General features: G+C 42.9%; 1 protein-coding gene across 4 annotated transcripts in view; it reads right to left on the minus strand.

Annotated features, from left to right (window-relative positions):
* The window catches only part of grin2ba (glutamate receptor, ionotropic, N-methyl D-aspartate 2B, genome duplicate a), a 138,959-nt gene that overhangs the window by 19,020 nt on the left and 98,458 nt on the right, over window positions 1-21,481 (minus strand). For all 4 annotated transcript variants that reach the window (XM_030407175.1, XM_030407173.1, XM_030407174.1 and 1 more), the window contains 7 exons: window positions 16,779-16,893; window positions 12,246-12,454; window positions 11,687-11,858; window positions 6,466-6,619; window positions 5,333-5,458; window positions 327-556; window positions 67-227 (listed from right to left, as the gene is read on the minus strand). In XM_030407175.1, coding sequence (XP_030263035.1) covers window positions 67-227; window positions 327-556; window positions 5,333-5,458; window positions 6,466-6,619; window positions 11,687-11,858; window positions 12,246-12,454; window positions 16,779-16,893 — 1,167 coding nt within the window. The remainder of the gene's footprint in view (window positions 1-66; window positions 228-326; window positions 557-5,332; window positions 5,459-6,465; window positions 6,620-11,686; window positions 11,859-12,245; window positions 12,455-16,778; window positions 16,894-21,481) is intronic.

Consider the following 21,481-nt stretch of genomic DNA (forward strand, 5'->3'; position numbering starts at 1 on the left):
TTTGGATTGTAATTGTAAATTTGGTTTTACAATGAAACAAATAAAGCTCTTTGCGCAGTTTCTTACCCGGCCTTGAGACTCCCCAGAGCCTCGTTGACGTTTCTCTGATGGAACTTTGTCATGTAGGAGTGCATTTCTGGGTAGTTGTTCCTGATATTTCTCTCTGTGCTCCCATTTGGGACGGTGCCGAAACGAAAAGGAGGTGAAAAGTCATTGGGGCTCTGGAACTAAACGTGGAGGAGAGAGAGGCGTATAAAATGTCAGGTTTACAGATGAGAAAAAGAAGATGGAGTGGCATGGCATCCAACAGAAGCCCTCCATCTTACCTTCTTGTCTGAGAGACCAGTCACCTGGTCCACATATTCCTCCTGGATCATGAAAGCAGCCAGGTTAGCAGTGTAAGAGGCCAGGAAGATGACAGCAAAGAAGGCCCACACCGACACCATGATCTTACTGGTGGTGCCTTTGGGATTCTGAACCGGCACAGAGTTGTTAAAGACCAGACCCCACAGCAGCCAGATGGCCTTACCGATGGTGAACGATGGGCCGTGAGGCTCTGAAAGAAACACAGCAATGGTTAAATAATACGTGACAGATCCGTCTTGGTTTCTAGACCGCGGTGTGAGACTCATATTTGGAAGGCATTTACAACCGGGGCTCCAGCTGAGCAGTGTTTTAGCTAAAAGAAACGTTCACCTAAAGATACAAAATGCAGTCATTATCTACTCATCCCCATGCTGATGGAAAGTCAAGTGAAGTTTCGTAGTCAACAGAACATTTCTGTCGCTTGACCAGAGAACAGCCTTGCTGCTTTCTCCTCAACAACTGTAGTAGCTAGGAACTTGTTGATTGGACGAGAATATACAAAGTCACAGAAGTAGTTGCATCTTATTGGATCCATTTGCAGGCTACAGACCATGTTTGGATTGCTGTGGCTGAAGGAACCTCTCATGCGTTCTTGATCACCAACCTTTTCATAAAGGTGGACTTCAACTTTAATGTTGTGAAGCAACAGTAAACTTTTTTGTTAATGCAGCAGGTTAGATTTGGATGTCGTGGCTCTGACCTCATCACTCCCTGCAGATATGTCTACATGGAAATATTAGGAAGTGATGAGCAAAACATCTTGAGAACACTTTTGCTGTTTAAATAGACCGCCACATTGGGAGGGAGTGTTTAGTAGATGATTGTCGCTAGTGAGACTGCTTTCTCAGCTTGAGTTGTCTGCCTGAACTTGCTTGCAACAACGCTTCATTGAAAGAAGAACACAATTGTTTGGAACCAAGTCTTATTGTGTCTGTCACTGAAGGAAACTGGCATTGTACTCTATCCTTTGTTTTTTTACGTCTGCCTTGCAATTGCTTGTTTGGATAAGTGATATCTAAATAACCCTTGTTATTATTACTATCAGCCACACAAAATATGTTTGTTAAAAGATTAAACATTCATCACACAACACCTAATGATACTAATAGCCCGCAATCTACCAATAAATATTACAATTACACAGAGAAATTTGGATTTTCTACAAAATATGGTGGCTCCAGTCAACACTAAGAACCAGCCAGGTCTTTGATCAGGCGACAAAACTGTATTTCCTATCATCAGCTGGTGGAGAGCTGGTGCTGCAGGTCGCTCTAAAAAATGCAGATTTTAAAAACTGCAGGTCTGGATCAAGGCGGACACAAGTCTTATCGGCATGAATCGTGTGACAATTGCCGGTGGTGATTCTGCCAATGCCTGGCTCATCTTGAACCTGATACCTGCTGAACATCATCAGGTTTGCATGGTCTAGCATTAAGTAGAGCCTCACAGAGCTGCTGGCATGACTGTGGATTCTTATTGCTTTATAGAAGTTCAACTGATTGTATGAAAACATACATTGCACATGTGACTGTAATTAATATTTATGTTAGTGAAGGACTGTGAAGGTTCAATTAATCCGTGCGCTGGCAGCAGGCTGGTTCATTCCAGTCATTATTATTCTGTGATTAGCAGTTGGTTCACAATGTTTGTGTGGGTATGTGTGAGTGTGCGAGAGAGAAAAAGAAAGAGAGACAGAGTGTGTATGTATGTATGTGTGTGTGTGTGTGTGTGTGAGGGTGCATGCGAGCGTGTGGGCGTGCGTTGTTGTATGGGGCTTTTGTTCATGGACAAACTGGCTTTATCGTGCCAGATATCTCCTTTGTGAAGTTTGCGAGAAAGTTGGTTAAATGAATCGGGCAGAGACTTTACAAATCTGCAGTCATGCCATTGATACATTCTTGCGTCCAATCCTTTGAGTCCAAACTTCGATCTGCACTCTTCGTGATACCAAACTCCCACAGCAATACAAGCAGATAAAACAGGGAGGCACTGAGAGGAGAGCAGCGCTTTAGGGAGGAGTACATCTTCTCCACAATATGATGAAGGATGAGAGGAGTGAAAAAAAAAAAAAAGATAGCCATTGTCTATATATAGCCACATCAGCGATAGAGATGTGGGAAGACATTGATTTTCTTTTTTGTGTGCTTATCTTTTTGGGTTGGGGAGATCTAACACAACACTAGCCCCTTGCTGTCAGAGCTGACACGTGATTTTGGGAAATATGGAAATGAATGCAAATGGCTTGTTCGGTGTGAAGGAAGTAGTGCTGGAGGTGTGTTAAAACCCTGGCAGTGAGACACACCTGTAAATGATAAGAAGAGAGCAGCGCGGAGGAGGAGGTTGGAGGAGGAGAGGAGAATGAAGTCATTGGGTCAGTGAGGACGGCTGGTCTATATGTGGAGGCGGCCCGCAGTGTGTTTGTGCGTGTCTCTGTCAGTCTTTGTGCGCAGCAAAAAAAGCGATTCGTGCAAGCTGGCATTGTTTCAGAAAGAGAGCATTAACCTGCAAAGCTGTAGCTGTGCCTGCTTGTTTGGTGCAAATTACTAGTTGGAGCATTACTCATCGAGCACTCTCTCTCTGGAGGACCAAATTACTCGCCGCCATGTTCTCTGCAAACTTTGGATTCTAATTTGTAGACTTCACCGGCAAAGATAGAACATGTTTCATGTTTTCGTCCCTCTTTGAATGTTCAGATTTGGTGGACAGATATCCCGCGGTCTGATTCGGATCCATGATTCTGATTTTAGATTATTTTTTCATTGCCAGGACTATTGCTGCTCTCGTGTGCTGTTGTAGTATTACATCAAGGACTTTCAAGTTGGCTGCTAAACATTCTCCCATTCAGACGCTATTCATAAACCAAGAATCTGCCAGAGACTTAAACCAAACCAAACATTCAAATTTTGTTAATCTATTCATCAGTGAAAATGGTGGGAGGTAGCCTACAACAAGTAAAGGACAAATTATTATTCCTGGTATCGGATTTGCGTAGCATTTGTGTCAGAAGTGTCCATGAAAACATCATCAGCGCTTACAGTACCAAAAGACAATCCTGTCTCCTCCTAAATGTGCTTACATACTACAAAGTGCCTGGGTTAAGACCACACATAATCCTAGACTTCTGCTTGAAACCCTGTCTTTAAACCCACTGATCCTTATGCTCTAGCAACATTGAACACGTCACATATGCAGATCATTTGCGGAGCTGATGTGCAGTGACGTATTTTTTTACTGGCTAGACCTTCAAGCGCATGAAAGCCGTAGGGTTGTGTGAGTTACAGGCATAACAAGATGGTAAGCTTTCATTTCTTGGGTTTTGTCTTCAGTTTTTGGATCCAGAGTTTGTGTAATATGGGTTACATCATCGGGCTACAGTAAATTATAGTTTCTAAGCAACCACCAGCTGCTAATTGAATACCAACAGCCAGCTAGAGTCATTCCCTGTATATAGAGAATTGAGTCGGACAAAATATGTATACTTTATGACCATTTCCACGTAAAAAGGGCTGCGAAAACCTTGCAGAGAAAATATAAATAGAAAACTGGCCTAATTCTCGGCTTGTAGAGCACGGCACATGTGCACCACTTACGCACTGCTCAGTGGTATGAAGTTTGTTCTGAAAAGTTTTTACTTTCACTCCCTACATTTTCACATACAGATCTGTATTTACTCCACAACAGATACGTTCCCTTAGTTTTAATAGATTTGTGGGGAATTTGTTATTGATTGAGGTGTAACAAGATGGAAACAGACAGAGAAGAATGGGGAAAAAAATGTGTCTTGGTGTCTGCATTGACCCTGCCTAGACCCTGCAGCCCTCCAGCTGGATTTTCTTATTTGTGCTCCAGAGGCTTTGGTATTAAACGTCCTGGGAATGAGACTCAACAATTAAGTCTTTGTGGTGCCCTTACAAACAGCTCAGACAAATCCTATGGATTCTACCCTTAAGTTTAATAGTCTCTGAATGACATTATTTGGTGAGGTTCAGTTAGCCTTGCAGAGAAATGGCAGGTAGAAATGTCCGTCAGAGGGATACTATACTTATAACCTATACTTTTTTTTTATTTTACCAGAGTAAAAATGTTGAATCTGTACTTTTACCTGCGTAAAGATTTGTTTACTACTGCCACGTCTGGTGATGTTCTTACACCTAGTGTAACCAGTTTCAATGATTACAGAGCCAGTGTACTGTTAGCCACCCATGAATGGGCTGCATGCTTTCTGTGTTCAGTGTAATGAGCTTGTTAGCGAGTGAACCACTGGACTACACTACCCAACTGTATAAAATACCTGTTAGTAGGACTAGATAAAGCTAGCTCCACCCTGACTGGCTACACCAGTCAAAGTAAATGTTGCAAATAATACCGCTGCACTTTTAAATAGGACATTTACATGTACAGAAGTATCATTTCTACATAGGACATAGAGGACCTGAGTAGGTTTTGCACTGCACCGAAATTGTCGAGAGGAGGTCAACGTGGACAGTTTGGTGCAGGACTTTTAATTTTCATTAAATATTTTAAAAGCCATTTCTTTTCGTGCTTCAAATAAGTGTCGACACCTTGATGTCATGATCTGATGACCATGATTTTCTTATGTTCAGTATGAATAATTTGAGTGGGCAGTGGAAAGGATACACTCGCTGTAAAGCCTTTGTGACAAAACAGATTTAATGTCGAGTGCTGAAAAGTCTCACTTTAATTTCAAAGCAATGCATCACTTTTAGCGAACGTTGTCAAATGTATAATTTCATCGGTAAATTCAACCCGAGTGTGCCCTCCCATCTGGTGTGCTCTGGGTGAAAAGAGTGAGAGGTGAGCGAGGCAACACTGCAAGAGGACTGGAAGAGTAAGTGTCGCATCAATTTACATCTCTAACCTTAAACAACAGACTCCCCAACAGGTACCGTGCATTTGTTTGTGTGTTTGTGTGTGTGTGTGTGTGTGTTGACCTGAGGCCTCTCACCTCTGCCGTCAGCCAGACAGCGGTTGTATCCAACGGGGCTGAAGTACTCGAATATAAACACGGCCATTGCTGACACCAGCAACAGCATCACGAACATCATCACCCACACATCCGCACTGAAGGGCTCTGGAGGGGAGAGAGAGGGAAGAGAGAGAAGAGGGAGAGATAAAGGGAGAAAAGTGAGATGGGGCGGGGGAGCGAGCATGGAGGGACAGAGATTAGGGAGAGAAGATTTGGTAAAAACAAAAAGGTTGTGAGAAGGCAAAGGATGAGGAAGAGACAAGGGACATCAGGAGAGGCAGGAAGAGGGAAAAAAAAGCGCGAGGGCGGCGGAAAGAAAGAGAGGAGGGGAGAATGAAGTGAGAGAGGGAGAGGGCAAGAGAGATATGCAAATGTGGAGCGCCAGATTGAGAAGAGGAAGGAAAAGTCAGAGAAATGGAGTAGGAGTGGGAAATATAAGAGGGCAAAGAGACAGGGAGCCAAAGAGAGAATAAATAAACAGTTAGCCACATTACCATGCACTCCAGTCTGCCTCCTCATCATACAAATGCATTAAAACTTGGCTCTGATCACTAAGTGTGTCCACTTAATCGCTTAGAGTTCAGCTTTTAAAGGTGGAAAAATGGATGTCAACCTTAAGTGACCTGACAAACATCCTCCTGGCACTCTTCAAATTCAGTCTGGAGTTTCTGAATCAAAATGTCTTAATTAGACCTAAATATGACTGCAGTAAAGAAACTCACTGGTGGAAATGAGTGTGGCATACAGCACATGATGCAGCTCAATGCACCTGACCTACCTTCCTATTCTGCAAATTTTACCTATGCACTATGAGCATTTTAGGCCCTGTCTCTTTAAGACCCCGGTATTTATATGGCACTTTCACCTGCTTCATAATAAAAAAGAAAGAAATCCAATTTTCTATATTATGGGACCTTTAATGTTTATAGCTTAATTCTTCCCAGAAACCTGTGGAAAACATCACAATCCTATAAGACTAAGCGTTAGTATTGCCTTTTATGTTTTAGCCTCATAGTCACCATATAAAAAAGTGTCAAATACATAGCCTTCAGGCTCTTCCTTCAACGCTTCTCTGAGTTAAACCTCTGACAGCTGGTTGCTGTGCTCCTCACCTAAGAAGGCTGAGGGCGAAACGGTGCCGTTGCTACGGGAGACCATGACACTGATACCCGTCTCGATGAAGGGGACGGAAAAGTCAATGACCTCGGACCTCTCCTCGTTGATGGTCAAGGAGCCGACGGCCATGTGGGCGTTTTTTAACACCACCTAGTAGAGAAGGTGGACAACAGAAAGAGCATCCATTATTCAAACATTCTTCATCCATCACTCAACAACTGACACACTGCAAAGTAATGACATTTAAATCTCAAAGATTTCTTGAGGGCATGCCCTGATTGTCAATGATGTCGAGAGAAAATATGAGCAAAAAAAAATCATTAACAAGGAAACAAACGTTCAGACAAAACAAAAATAGGCAGCTAATTGAATAGAACGCACTTTAAAGGAAAAATCTGTTCTAAAACTTCAACTTGAACCTTTTTTTCCTCAGGGAAGAAAATCAAAAAATCAAAATAAGATGGATAAGAATAGCCTCTAGTCAAAAAATAGCATATCACAGCCATCAATCCATCTGAAGGTGATTGCGCTGGTAGTCTTTCGAAATGTGAGTGATTCTTGTGGAGAATTTGATAAGCACGAAGGTGGACATCTTTACAGTACTAAGGGGCATTGTGCAAACATTTTAACATTGCTGAAAAACTGCTTTTTACTATTTCCCCTGCATTTCTTTGCCCATCTTACTGTTGGTTCAGTTGTCATTTCACTGGATAAATGAATAAAATGTGACAGAGACTTTTGAATGTTTTAGAAACCTTCGATATCAAGACTAAATTCTAGGTTTAAGTGTTAGGATTTAAAATCCAAGAGCGATAACCTCTGTCTAAATTCATCACTTTACACAAAATAAATTGTTGAAGAGGTCCATAAGGCAATTTTCTAACCCAGCACCAGTTTTTAGAAGTAAAGAGAAAAACTTGTAGTGCTTTGACAGTTTCTCTTGCCTCCTCCATTAACATGTATAAAGCAGGCAGCTGACAAAGGCACTCTCTCTGTTAGCTGTCAAAAGGCATTTTGGGAAATGGAGGAAATGAAATCTGACATGATAGCAGATGGGACAGGTTGAGGGAGAGAGGGTACATTAAAACAAAGTGAAGAAAGAACCAGAACGAGCAGAAGTGAGGCGAAGAAATACACAAGAATGGAGACATTGGAGACAAAGATAGAGCACTGCTGGTGGAGACAGGAGGTCCAACACACTTTCCACACACAGCGCTCGGAGTGGACACTTGTGATGTGCACCAGGGGAGGGAAAGAGGGAGGAAGAAAGTGGGTTACCACAGTGGGTCATGCCTGCTTGAAATAGCTGCCCCAATGCCTCTCCTTCCCCTACCTGCCTCCCTCCCGCCACTACCTCTGCACAGGTATATTTAGCCCCAAATTTTAGAGGCCTACAGCACAGGGGTAAAGTGGGACGAGACTGTCTTACTGAGTTAATAAGGTGTTTGTGACTGTGTGAGTCAAAGCTCCAGTATGTGCTTCAGTGTTAGAGAGTGTGTGTGCATATGAGTGAGTCATAAAGGGAAAAAGACAGAGGAAAAGAGAAGGGAGCGAACCTTTGTTCTCTACCTGTGAAGTGGACCTTTACAGGCAGGCAGGCAGAATATTACACATCTACTCCACACTCCATCTGCAGTCAGTTTTCAAAGTGTTTGTGTCTGCCAGCGAGTGTGCATACACATATACGTGTGCATTTGTAACTTTTCTGTCTTGTTTGTTCTGTCAGCATGCAAGTGCGGGATGCGCATGTACACTTGTGTGTGTGTGTGTGTGTGTGCGTTTAGTGCCTGAATGTGCAAACGTCTCCCCGGGGAAGAGAGAGCGAGTCCATCCAGCAGTGTACTCACTTCCTCTCTCTCCGCTCGCTCTCTCCATCTCCCTCCTACGACTTGTTCTCTACGTGTTATGAAAGTGACCCATGTGGGTGTTATTGAGAATGAGTTAGCGAGGATCTGCGCTTGTGTATGTGTCTCAGCTGGTGTGTGTACGTGTTCGCTCCAGTAGTGTCTTTGTGTGACTCTGCCAGCGAGGCCAAACTCATGTAATCGAGTGTATCGCCTCTAATATCTTAAATTGGGTGTATTAGGGGCAGCACAAGTCAATGTGGCCCATGAAATCTGACACTGACTGCTGGAATCCTGTTAGGACAAAATGTAGGCCGTCTTAAAGTCATGTTCATAGATTTTTTTTTTCCTTTTTCGATCTTTTGTCTTTCCAAGCCTGAGCAAATTGTGTAAGGCCCTACAGTGTTCTCGGTGAGTGTCCAAGAGTGCGCCGAGGCACGTCCAAGTGTGTGTGAGTGTGTGTGTGTGTGTGTCACCATCAGTGTAGATGTCGGTCCATTAAGGATGTGAGATATACTGTAGTTTTGGCTGCACTCCAACTGGAGAAGGACACGGGTCGGTTTTGTCGGATACAGCAGATACAGCAGATAAGGCACAACTTCAGTGAAGTGTGTGTGTGTGGGTGAGTGTGTGTCTTCTCTGTGCACATATGGAAACAGTCTGTCTGTGTCCATGTGTTTGCACTCATGCATGTATTCTCTTATTTCTGTGATCATTCATGCATACGTGTCCCTTATCTGCATGTGTGCAAGAGATCCCCCTCATGACCATTCATCTGTGGAGGTGAGAAGGAGATGGCACATTACTGCGCTTTTAGTCAGGGCCATAGAGTTTATTACAGGTGACCACACTCGCAGCTCTGTGCCCGCTAAATACACCATCTGACCGGCAGGATGACTTAAATAGCTTTTTATAATAGATTAAGTGGGCCAGTTTAATGTAAACTGAACGACAAAAGTTTCAGGACGAAATGGACACGTAATCTTAGTGGCGACTTCTGAAGGTTGTTCAAACTTCACTGTCCATACAAAGGAGCGACATGGCGTGGTTTCAACCTGTGACCTTTGGGCTACCATCGATCTGTTTGCCTGCCTCTTCTTTCCTTCATTAACAAATAGCCAAAGTCAGACAGTGTGAGTGCAGCTCGTTCTTATAGGTTGAAGTATGAGAACTGACAACGACCTTACCTTGGGACCAATGTCGATTAGGGAATGCTTAGAGCCCAGAGTGAACTGTTGCAGCTGACTGAACTGTACACACCCGTAGGTGAGGTGCTTAGCCCATCTGACATTAAGTGTTAGGTCTGTTGGGCAGAGGGTTGACCCGGAAAGGAAAGCTCATAATTCAAGGTATGAAAACACACTTCAGAGAATATGAAACCTTTGGGCAGCTCCTATGGAAGCTAAATATAGCAGAGGGGTGAACACAAACTGTAATTTTGCCTCCCCTCTGATCTTTTCTTTCTTCACCTACACCAAAGCGGTAACTCCAAGAGTCTTCGTGACCTCTTGGCACGAGGTAATGAAACATTACCAGAAACCAGACTGCACACACTCACTGCATGGTGATGACAATTGACCCATTATTTTGTGGGTATGAGCATGTAGCTTTGTCTTTGCAGTGTCCAAGCACATGGGTGTCTAATTGTAAACTTAGGGGTGAATTTGTTCTGAGATGTAATTTATTTGCAGTTGATACAGTTTGCAAAAACGTTTATATTTTGTATAAACAGAGCTGGAACTTGAAAAGTGTTACCAAACTAAGAATCTCTGAAATTAAGTCAGTGTATAATTTTTGGCAAACAGGTAAACAGGTTTGGCAAGCAAGTACAAATTTGTGGAAAGTGAAGGAGAAATTAAAAGTGCCTGAAATAATTGTTTTGGAAGGAAGGATGGATAGTTATGTTGGCAACCTCATCTAAATTATTTTAAAGCAAAAATATGAAGGTCTGTTGCAATACTTCATAGATTCAAAGGGCACCTCCACCTATTATAACAGTTAAAGCCTGTTAACAGGTCTTGGGAAGGAAACTGCCTGTACATTGAGTTGCATTTGAGGTAATGTATGTGCCAGGTTTTGAAAAGCAGGCCACTGATCTGCATTGCACTCCTGTATCTGTGTGGGACTTGCTACGGACAGTTATAGATACAGTAGAACCAGAGACACAACCTTTTTTATTTCACACATTTTTCTTCTTTACCCACAATGCAACTTGACTGAACGACATCACAGGAGGCAATTTATCAGATTACTTGCAGCTTCCTCTGGAACCACAAAAGGCTTTATACCACTTTTCTCCCGTTCAGTAATAGTCCCCAAGACCTGTAAACACACTTTAATGTGTAACGTGTAACCTTTTAAGGACCTTAATAGCTTATATTATACACTGGTACAGCCAAAGGTTACCCAGTGTTTGGAGGTATGGGGCAACATGCATAAAGCAAATACAAATCTGGGCAATATATACTGTTTATGAAATGAAAAGCTCTAAAATCCAGGCAAAGGCAAAAAAAAAAACTGATTACCATTAAATATTCAGACGTGTCTAAAATGAGCAAAAAGTCAATAGGCGGAGGAATGTGCATGTTTGAGCAACAAAGGCTCAGGTCTAATATAGAAATAAATTGCTTTGCTGATAAAAGTGTGAATTCATGGAACAGTTTTTGTGAGAATGAGTGCAATTTGTTTCAAAAATGTTCAAAAGCGAATCAGTGGACGAATATGAAAATGTCGGATCTGAATGTCGGCATTAGTGTAGTAACAATTTCTCTAATGTTGCTTGTGATGTTAAGTACAGAATGTTTTGCATAAAGGGTGGGTGCAACAAGCTGTAGCTTCAGCCTACACCTTCTCAGTCTGTAGGGAAAAAAAGTTTTTCTCTTGTGCATGGTGTTTTGTTTTGTTTGGAGTCATTCTAAATGTCAATTTCAACTCCTCTCTGCACCAAAGTTCTGTTGTGTAATAGGAGCATTTTCTGGAGAGAAGTCATTCTCTTTTGCCAGACTTGTTGCCAAATACACCAGTCTTCCTGCAGTGTTTTACCTATTCCTCTTAAAACCACACTTTTGAATGGCAGCAAACTCAATGATGATAAGGTGGTGTTGTTAAGTTTGAATGAGGTGAAATCTTTGTTCAAACTTTGGCAACAAACTACAAATGGGAACGTCATGTAATTTACACATGCATGATCATGACAAACACAAAGAGGCAGCTTTCCACTGACTGAACATTTAGTGCATGGCGAGGCTTTCCGTTTTGGCCACTTTGAGGCTGAGTGACAAACACTGCACACAATTACTGACAGAGTGGGCTGCAAATATAGAAAGAGACAGACGCACCCAACAAAAAGACAAACACAAAGTTCTCTCCTCACCTCTCCCACCATGCCGTTCCACGTTCCGTTGATCTTCTTGCCATGTTTGCCGTTAGTGACCAGGTAAAGGTCGTAGGTGAACTTGACCGTCTTGGCGATCTTCTTCAGGATGTCAATGCAGAAGCCCTTACAGCAGCGCTTTATGTAGATTCCTGAATCCTTCGTCTGATTGCTGCGTAGATAAACAGATGATTATTCAATCAAATCTGCACTTCTGTGTGAACTGGCATGAATTGTTAATTGTTGTCGTGATTTGGCGTTTCTGGCACTGTCAGTCTCGCACAGATGATGTGTGAACTGATTCCACCTCTGGCTCTGTGCAGCTGCCGTGGGAAATTAACATCATTCACATGCAGAATTTAGGCAGTTGCCAGAATTTTTTCCCTCTGATTTCTGCTTTGGTCAGCTGTGCTGTAGGTAGATCTACTGTGGCAGATGGACAGAAATAACAAGTCTCTATCTATGTGTGCTGAGTTTAAGTCAATTCATGTTCTCGTTTCTCAAGTATTTTTAGCTTCTGACAGTGGTTTAGTTTGTAGATCTGAGCTTTGAGTCTCACAGTGTTTTGATCTGTTTCCGGCAGGGCACGGTGTTCCTCATGCAGGTCCCGCTCAGCGGATCCACATCTTCCACAATGACGAACGGAGCCTCCTCCAAAGTCACGATGGACAGGTGGTCGTCCTCCCTGTTTGCTGCGCCTCCATACAGTTCATAACGAGGCCACACATGGTACTTCATGGACAGGGAACCATTCTCCCATTTGCCCACCTGCAGGGACATAACACAAGCAAAACACAGTCAGACTACCTTAAAAATGTCATTAACATTAACAATTAGTTTTTTGTCCTGCATTTCTATAGCGCTTTTCCAGTCTACTGACCGTTCAAAGCGCTTTACAATACTTGTCACATTCACCCATTCACACACACATTCATACACTGATGGCGGAGGCTGCCATGCAAGGTGCCAACTTCAGGCAACCAGGAGCAATTTGGGGTCCAGTAACTTGCTCAAGGACACATCAACATGCAGCTGGGGGGAGCCGGGATTCGAACCAGTGACCTTCCGATTACTGTACGACCCACTCTACCTCCTGAGCTACAGCTGCCTGTTTTTTTGGTTTTTGTTTATTTTTTTACCAGTGAGTTAACTGCAGTCATGGATTCTATATTTTTATTTTTTAATCTTATTATAAACTAGAATGAACAATGCGTTGTGCCAGGAACAATTACAATACACCATGTTATTGTCATTCTAAGACCACTTTATGACACCAATATGATGATAATAATAGAGCGTAATAATGGATGTAGAAACTTTCAAAGTCAAGTAACTTTTAAATATATAATATGTAACATTTCTGCATCAAAATGTTTAAAAACATCTAGGTCTTTGTTACAGTGTGTTTTTTGTTGAGTTGAGTACTTCGTTATCCCAAATGTTCAAACCCAGAAAAATCCACAAGTTCAATCCATTTCATTTGGTCAGCTGTCGCTACAGCTTCCAGGAGAGAGTCGGAGACTGAGGAGGGATGCTTAACAATCAATTGCCATGATCCAAAATACTTTTGTCTTTTTGTTTGTTTTTGATGAAGAGAATCTACAAACTGTGTCTATGTGTTTGACTTTCATTCTTTCTTATAAATAATCAGGCACTGGAATTGGAATGTGAAGCAAACAGTAAAATATATAAAAAAAAACACAACATACATTTTTTTTTTAAAGTTGGTGTTGGTTGGTACACTATTAACTAAACGGGCAATTTCGAGGTCCGCAAAAATGATCCAGGTCATGTTGATACATTGATGAGGCTATAAGATATGTACGACGAGCTAAAAAAATTATACGTTGATAAATGTAATTATCATCACAGGGCCTTATTCGGACAAGTTTCCCATTAGCTAAATGCTAACAGTAAAATGAATACATGAAATGGATTACTGGGCAGGAATCAAAATTCAGAAGAGACTAGTAAATCCCATCCATCAATAATAATAATTCACCTAAGTTTGAATACTTGTCATGCAAAAACATCACAGTGTGATCAGGGTTTAACAGCCTCATTTTCTGTTTTCTGGGCTTAAGTGTGATTAGTCCATCTGTCAATAAAACATCGATGAGGCAATGAATGAACAGGAGAGGAGAGGAGAGGAGAGGAGAGGAGAGGAGAGGAGAGGAGAGGCGAGGAGAGGAGAGGAGAGGACTGGGACCCAGAGAAGAGAATGAGAGCAAGGTTAACATGAAGGACGAGACTGGAACGGGGGATAGAGCAGAATTCAGATCAAGAGGAGAGGGTGGGGAGAGAAAGAGTGGGACAGAACAGGTGGATGGAAAGATTAATAAGAGCGAGAAGGACATAATAAAGAGTGGTTGGATGGTGCATTGAGGTATGGACAAACAAATGGGAATACATGAAGTGGGACAGAAAAGACTGAGATTGAGCTAAAGAGAAAACAGGGAGAAACTTGACAAGCGATGGAGCAAAAGAGTCACATGAGTGCTGGAGATGGAGCTCATTCAGATGCAAAATGCTGGCTCTTCTGCAGAGGAGTGTCCAGCTGTAAGTCTGGAGGGCCCTCCAGCCCTTGTGGCGCTACTCCAACGAATGAGCGTCATCAATTAGTCAATTTCCCCTCCAGTCACATGGAACCATACCTGGAGATGCTGCCTATGCGCTCTCTGCTAGAAGTGCCCGGTAGGCCACTTTAACTGAGGAAAAGATGTGGGCGGAAATGGATATGGATCATCAGCTAAGTGGACGTGAGATAATTGGAAAGTGGGCAGGACAGGCAGCCGAGTGTGTAAAGTCAGGTTTGCACACTCGTTAAATATGTAAATGTACACACAAACACACTCAGTGCACTCCAGGGAACGCAAACTTGCCAACGCTGCCTGTAGTGGACAAGCTAACACTGTCTATCTCTGGGGCACAATACAGCCTTCCTCTGGACAGAAAAAAAGAGTGAGCGTCAGTAAGCGATAGAGACAGACAGGGATGGAGGGAACGAGAGGAAGAGGGAGGGAGATGGAGAGAACAGGGTTAAAATCAGCCTGGAGGGGAGTAAACTGGACTGGACACTACAGAGTCTTCACACTACTTCAAAGGTGCAGTGGAAGGATGGTTGTAGGAGCTGGAACTCATTAGGAACCAAGAAAAGTGGTTCAGCTGGAAGTCAAGCTAAGAATTAAACATGAGCTAGGGAGCGGGAGGAGGAGGAGGACAGAGAAGGGGTGGTGCAGGCTGCAAGGGGAGAAAGACAGAGGGAGAAGAGAGGGAGAGAGAGAGGGGAGACAGGAGGGGAGCGATTCACCTTGTTCTCTGATCAGAGGACAGAATATAGATTAGAGAGGCAGAAGAAAGGGAGAAACACCGAGAATAAAGAATAGGGAGAGTCAAAGGAGTCAGACTGCAGGACACAGATACAATAGAGGCTGAGCATCAGGAAACACAGATGCATGCTGGTCACTGTGCAGGTGGCGGAGAGCATCAGGTTCATTTAAGGTTGTCAGTTCAGAGTGTGACTCAGGATTGCTGCTGCCCTATCAGCTCTACCACCTTCTCTTCCAGCTGTACTCAGAGAAGTTTTATCAATATCTCCATCTGCACAACAGAAGGGTTTAACCTTCACAGAACGATTGCTGACTAACATATAAAGTTTGACTGAAGTTTGTTTTTCACACATTCACATGAGGAAGCCACTCAATCCTACATCATTATGTGCCTTATTTGAACACAAGTGTAAACCAATTGTGACGTCACCCATCGGTTTGCGGACTACCATTTTCAAGCATTGCGTTTGGCATTATCTGCAGCATATGAAGAGACTTGAAATTAACAATTGAGACCATAAACTCCTTAGAAAACTGTTTATTGAGGTAATAAATCCAGTGAGAAGTAGGGTAATTTTTTCTCATAAGTTTACATACAATCTGACTTCAGATCAGGTTTATCGACAACTTCTTGTGCTCCTGCGCACATCAAAACCCTCCTTCTCACTTGATTTATCAAACCCTGTGATCCCCAGGTGTAATTATGGGTAAGCTGATTCCTAAATCACAGACATTGAAACCAACTTTACTGTTGACCATGTATGCATGACGGATAATTGTAAACTACTGTTCATGAAGATGTTTATTTTGATTTCTTTTGGAAAACAAGTTATAAATCACCCCTATCTGAATGAATCAATGTTGTTATACCTCTGCTTTGTGATGATAATTCCTTACAACCAATCTGCCAAAAAAAGAAACTCGCACATTTTGTTATGAAGTATAATTGAACTCAAACTACTAAACTAAAAGGGAAATGGAAAATAAAAAGAATGTTATTATGCAACACCTTTGTTGTATAACTACAAATAAACCACCTTGAAGCTTGAACGCTGAGGCTTTCAAAGGGATGTGCTGGCAGACGACTGTAGAATCTGTGAGATTGGTTAATGTTGTTTACATGACTGTGTGAGTAGGAATGTTTGGTACTACTTAAATAACTAGCTAGCGATCTTGGCTTCAGTAACATTAGGATAATAAACTTAAATGTACCCAGTTTCGCATAAACACTTGATATTTATACAATAGCTTACTCTGAGGTAGACAGGAGCTCTTAGTCATCAAGATGATGGACACTTTTCCATAAAAACCTAGTGAAAAAATAATTCCTTTTTGGTGGACTGAGGGCAGCATCAGCAAAAACTGAAGGATGACTTTGTAATAAAAATACAAAATAAATGATGGGTAGTATGTAATAGCTTCCCAAACTTTTAAAATGAGCAGATTCTACAGCAGTTCTACGACTTCATCACTCTAGAGCCGGTACTGCAGTGTATTGCTCAAAGGCACCTTCGCTGAGTTGATAATATCTAATCAGTGCAGTGCCTATAAAGCTTAAGGCTTAAAATGCTTAAAAAGTGAAAATCAGATGCTAAGATATTTAGACAGACATACCCATCAAGACACAGCTAACTCAGTACCATTGCTATCACCCTGTCATTGATTCACGGTTTACACATTAGAGCCATGACCGTTTTATGACCAGTGACATGACTATACAGTCGCAGCGCACATCGTGGATGCTCTCTTTTTCTCCTGCTTACCCTGTCCCACTGTCTCTCCTTGTTGAGCAGAATGATGACCAGCTTGGGGTGCATCTGGTATCCATCCTCACTGAACGACAGATTACGCCCCTCAAACGTCACATTCATCAGGTACCTGTAGAGGGAAACATGGAGGAGGGAGACAGAGAAAAGAGACTCGTTGAGGCATACATCACTTTGTCAGTGGCAGCTCTCAAATGTTTTATTTGCCCTAAAAACATTTATATCATTTCTCGCTCAATGACTCAATTTCCCAAATATTAAAGTTTCACTGTGTATCAGTTTGTTTACTATGCGTTATAAGTGTTTATATCTTTAGACAAACCCACTGGCATGACACAAATTCATCATCTGTCAGGAAACAGCTACTAGACATTTTTTTTTTATTTAATAAATAAATGAATATACATTAGTCATCAGTTGCAGACAGACATTTGAGCAAAACAGCAGTAATGATTTTCAGATGAGACTGAGGGGAAATTAAGTTCAGCAATTATCTCTCCAATCATCCCAGTTTCAATCTGTTCTTGCTTAAAGGAATAGTTTGACATTTGGGGGAATATGCTTGATACCACTCTCATGTCTGTTCACCAAACGTGAAGCAACAGCCTGTTAGTTTATCAGGCAAGGAAGTGTTAAAACATACTCATCCATCCTCATTACACTGACAGCATCATGCAAATAAAAAGCTACTGAATATGAAATCCTTGTTTTGAGAGTTTTCTTGATGGTATGTCTGGCAGTCCACAAATGTTTCTGGTCACCCATCCTTTATTTTCTTTTATTACTGTTTTCTCAGCTTCGTTACAGCACAAATGAAGCATGTCTAACATTAACATCTGACATCAGATTTCCGCTACAGGTGGATCAGTAAGGTACTTCTTATCTTATCTTATGTTCACTTATTGTGCAATCAAAAGAAGGTGAGGCATTTTTTTTCCCTGATCGCTATCCCTATAAAACTGGGTAAGGAACAAGAATAACTGTGGAATCTCTACACTTCAAAAGAAGAGGAATTTTACTGATGGAGAGGGCGAATAAGGGGAAAAAAGGAGAGTGATAAAAACTGAGTAAAAACAACAGACGTGAACAGACAGGCATTCACTTGATGGAGAGTTCCGGTGTTGTGTCAGAGTCTCTTTCCACATGGATAATTATTTGCCCTTCCCACCCGGACTTGAGACGGTTCAAAACCATTCTTTCCACTAGATCTGTTAATACATCGAACTGAGATCCGGGTTTCTATGTCAAACTGGGATTTGTACAGTTGCTTTTTTGTTTTGGACAGTAGCTAGGCTGCTTGGTAGCCATATTGCTAGCACTGTCTTATCAACAGCAGAGGCAAGGCTAGAAAAGGTGAACAGCAATTGCAATCAATTTTTCGCTTTAAATTAGCAAATACATTTTTTTTGCCCAAAAAGTCAAATACTAATGAAAAAGTATTAACTTTTGACAACAAAAAATGTAATCAATTTGTCAAGAGGCACTCATCTTTTTACGTTTCTGAAATTATGATTAAAGGTGGCAAGGAGCCCCACAACAAACGATCAAGCTGGAGACATGGATGACGAGATAAAAAAAAAATGTGGTCACATCACTTAATGCAATTTTTGCAGTCTGGTTGTGTTTCGCTGACAAATCATACAGCAAGTACTAAAGCGAGGGACCAAAACAGGAGGCACAAAAATGACTAATGCAGTTTGTGTCTAAATGTAACAAAAAGTACAATATGAAACACCAACAGCAGCTTGTTAGATCACTGTGTGTTGGTGTGTGTCTGGCTCTCCGCGTGTCTGCCTCAGTCGGCGTTTCTGTGTGGCGGAGAAGGAGAAACCGAGAGAAAGCAGCATTGTTTCTGTCAGGTGAAATCATTTCACCTCCCTTCAACTAAACACAACAAACACACACGCGCCCGCACACACACACGCACACACACGAAGACACTCGACACTGTATTCTCTTGCAGTGATTATGGTGAATGTGCGTGGGAGTGTGTAAGTGTGTGTATGTGAGAACAGGGATGTTTATGTCAGGTGAACTCAAATCACTTCACTGTCGTCCCACACATGCATAAACACACTCACACACACACAAAATCTCTTTAACTCTTTCCCTCCCTCACCCTTTACTCGCTCCCTCTCTTCCTATCTCTCTGGCTGTTTCCATGGAAACACTCAGGCTCAAAACCATGCACACCATATATATGTAGATGAATGTATAAATGACAAAAGAAGGTGCATGAGTGTGTATGTAGCCGCGTGCGTAGAGGACTGGCTCGGTGCCAGTGTGCTACGGGGTGTGTAAACGGCGGACTGGGTCATGTATCAGGTCACATGATCACCAGCAGAATCAGTTTGTCTTAAACCATCCTTTTTCTCAGGAGAGAGAGCGACGATGCTCAACGTCACTGCAGCAGTACCTTAACATTAACCACCATCTCGCTGCTGCAATCAAAGTCTAAAACTTTAAAGTCCGTGTAAACCAAAATCAGCCATTTTCTTCTAAACACATTAAACGGGTCATAAATGTGTTTACTTAAAACATGTAAAAGCCATTCGGCCATGTAGAATTTAATTTTGGAGCTAGGCTCACAAACAGTTTTTCAACATTTCTGTGTTCAGGATTTAATGGGCGGGTCAGAAATCATGCAAATCATGGCCGCGTTACGTAACGCGGCCATTTGATTTGCATAAACCCCGCCCTGCTGCGGAAGTGGTATAAATACGTTCAGCGCATCGGCTTCAGCGGTTCTCCCACTCACTCTCCAGTTTCGGATTGCATTGCTTACAATAGTTTGCAGCTAGCTAACCAGCCAACCAGTCAGCTAACCAGCCATGTCTCCTCCACATCGCTCTGCATCTTTCCTGGATGCCACAGTGTGCAGGGTGACTGCGCTGTTAGCTTATTTAAGTTTCCTTCGGATGAAACGTAAGGAAACGGGGGAGTCCATTGACGCTGGTCAACTCCGTCCCCGGCTTGCATCCTCTCCTCCGCCTACGAGGAGATGTGACCGCTGCTGACCACCGCTGACACTCTCCGTCCCGCTAACGGCGGGTCCCACCGGCATGATGTGGCCACCGCGCCGCAGCCAGCCCTCCGTCCCGCTGACGGCGGATCCCACCGGCATGATGTGGCTGCGCCGCAGCCGACCCTCTCCGTCCCGCTGACGGCGGATCCCACCGGCATGATGTGGCCGCGCCGCAGCCGGCCCTCCGTCCCGCTAACGGCGGGTCCCACCGGCATGATGTGGCCGCGCCGCAGCCGACCCTCTCCGTCCTGCTGACGGCGGATCCCACCGGCATGATGTGGCCGCGCCGCAGCCGGCCCTCCGTCCCGCTAACGGCGGGTCCCACCGGCATGATGTGGCCGCGCCGCAGCCGACCCTCTCCGTCCTGCTGACGGCGGGTCCCACCGGCGGTATGTGGAGGTAGTATCAGGGCCGCATTATTGGTGAGCCGTCCCAGTGTGAACGGATAATCCGGAGGCGCGGAGCGAGGGCGTGTCGGTCTGACAGTCTGATAACTGCACAGGTCCTTCACTCAACTAAATACAGAGAAATGTCCCACAAAGCAACGTTACATGACCGAACAAAAGTAACGTAGTAACTATAACTGTCTTTAGCAACTTATATGAGGAAAACAAATCCCACAGCTGTATGTGGAGAAGCGTCTGTCCTCCTGTCCGTCCCCTCCCTGTCCTCCCGACTCTTCCTCACATTTCTGCTCACAAAACAGCGTCTGTCACGCTTGTCACAAGAGTGTTTAACTCACCGAGTGTTTGACGAAAATAAATCACCGCATCCGCCAGCCCTCCTGACCGAGACTTAAGGAAACTGTCCCCCAGAAAACAGCCTCCGTCCCCGCGAGTGACAGAGTCAGACAGCGTCCTGTTTACTGATGGTGATTATGTATAATTATGTAATTTAGCGCGAAAACCTTCACTCCGTCACTCTCCAGGATGTTTAGTGGGTCAGGATCTCAATCAATACACGTTATAACAGCATCTATATGATTATGAACTGTCCGCGGGTCTAGATAGACAAGGGGAACACCTGGGGAGACACTGACATCATTAACATGACGTGTAGCCCCCGCCGCATGGGCGTGGTTCCAGCGCCTCTAACTGACACGCCCCCAGCGTTTCACAGCAGAAAGAAGTGCTTGTTTTTCCATGATTTAGAGACCTAATTTTATATACTTAACAATTTTTTTAATCTTTCAAATTTGGCTCAGTGGTCAATGATACATGTTTCTTTGGTGTGACAAACTCATAACACAATTTTTTTGCCGCTTTACACAGACTTTAAAGATTCTTTAAACTCAAGCTCAACTCTACACAACTCCAACATAGAGCAAAGGTCCTGTCCTTTTTGGACAATTTAATGCAGAAATGTAAAATATTGTATCTTTAGAACAACACTCATTACAGATACCCCAGTCTTCTCCACTCTAATAGCCAAATGACTGATTCTAATGAGCTGGTAGTCTCCTCAAGCATATTCTCCTATAAACTGGATTATAGATTTAATGAGCTGCTTGAATCCTGAAAAGATTAGATATATGCAACAAAGCAAGGTAGAGACATTTAATTTCATCTAGGAGCTATCTATTTCTCTCCTCTCCTCTCTCCCTCCTCTTGTCAAACTCGCTCTCAATTATCCCTGTTAACTCCATACTCACATCCAGATATATCACCTTTTCTTC

Source organism: Sparus aurata, chromosome 23 (assembly GCF_900880675.1).
Source record: "Sparus aurata chromosome 23, fSpaAur1.1, whole genome shotgun sequence".
NCBI lineage: Eukaryota > Metazoa > Chordata > Actinopteri > Spariformes > Sparidae > Sparus > Sparus aurata.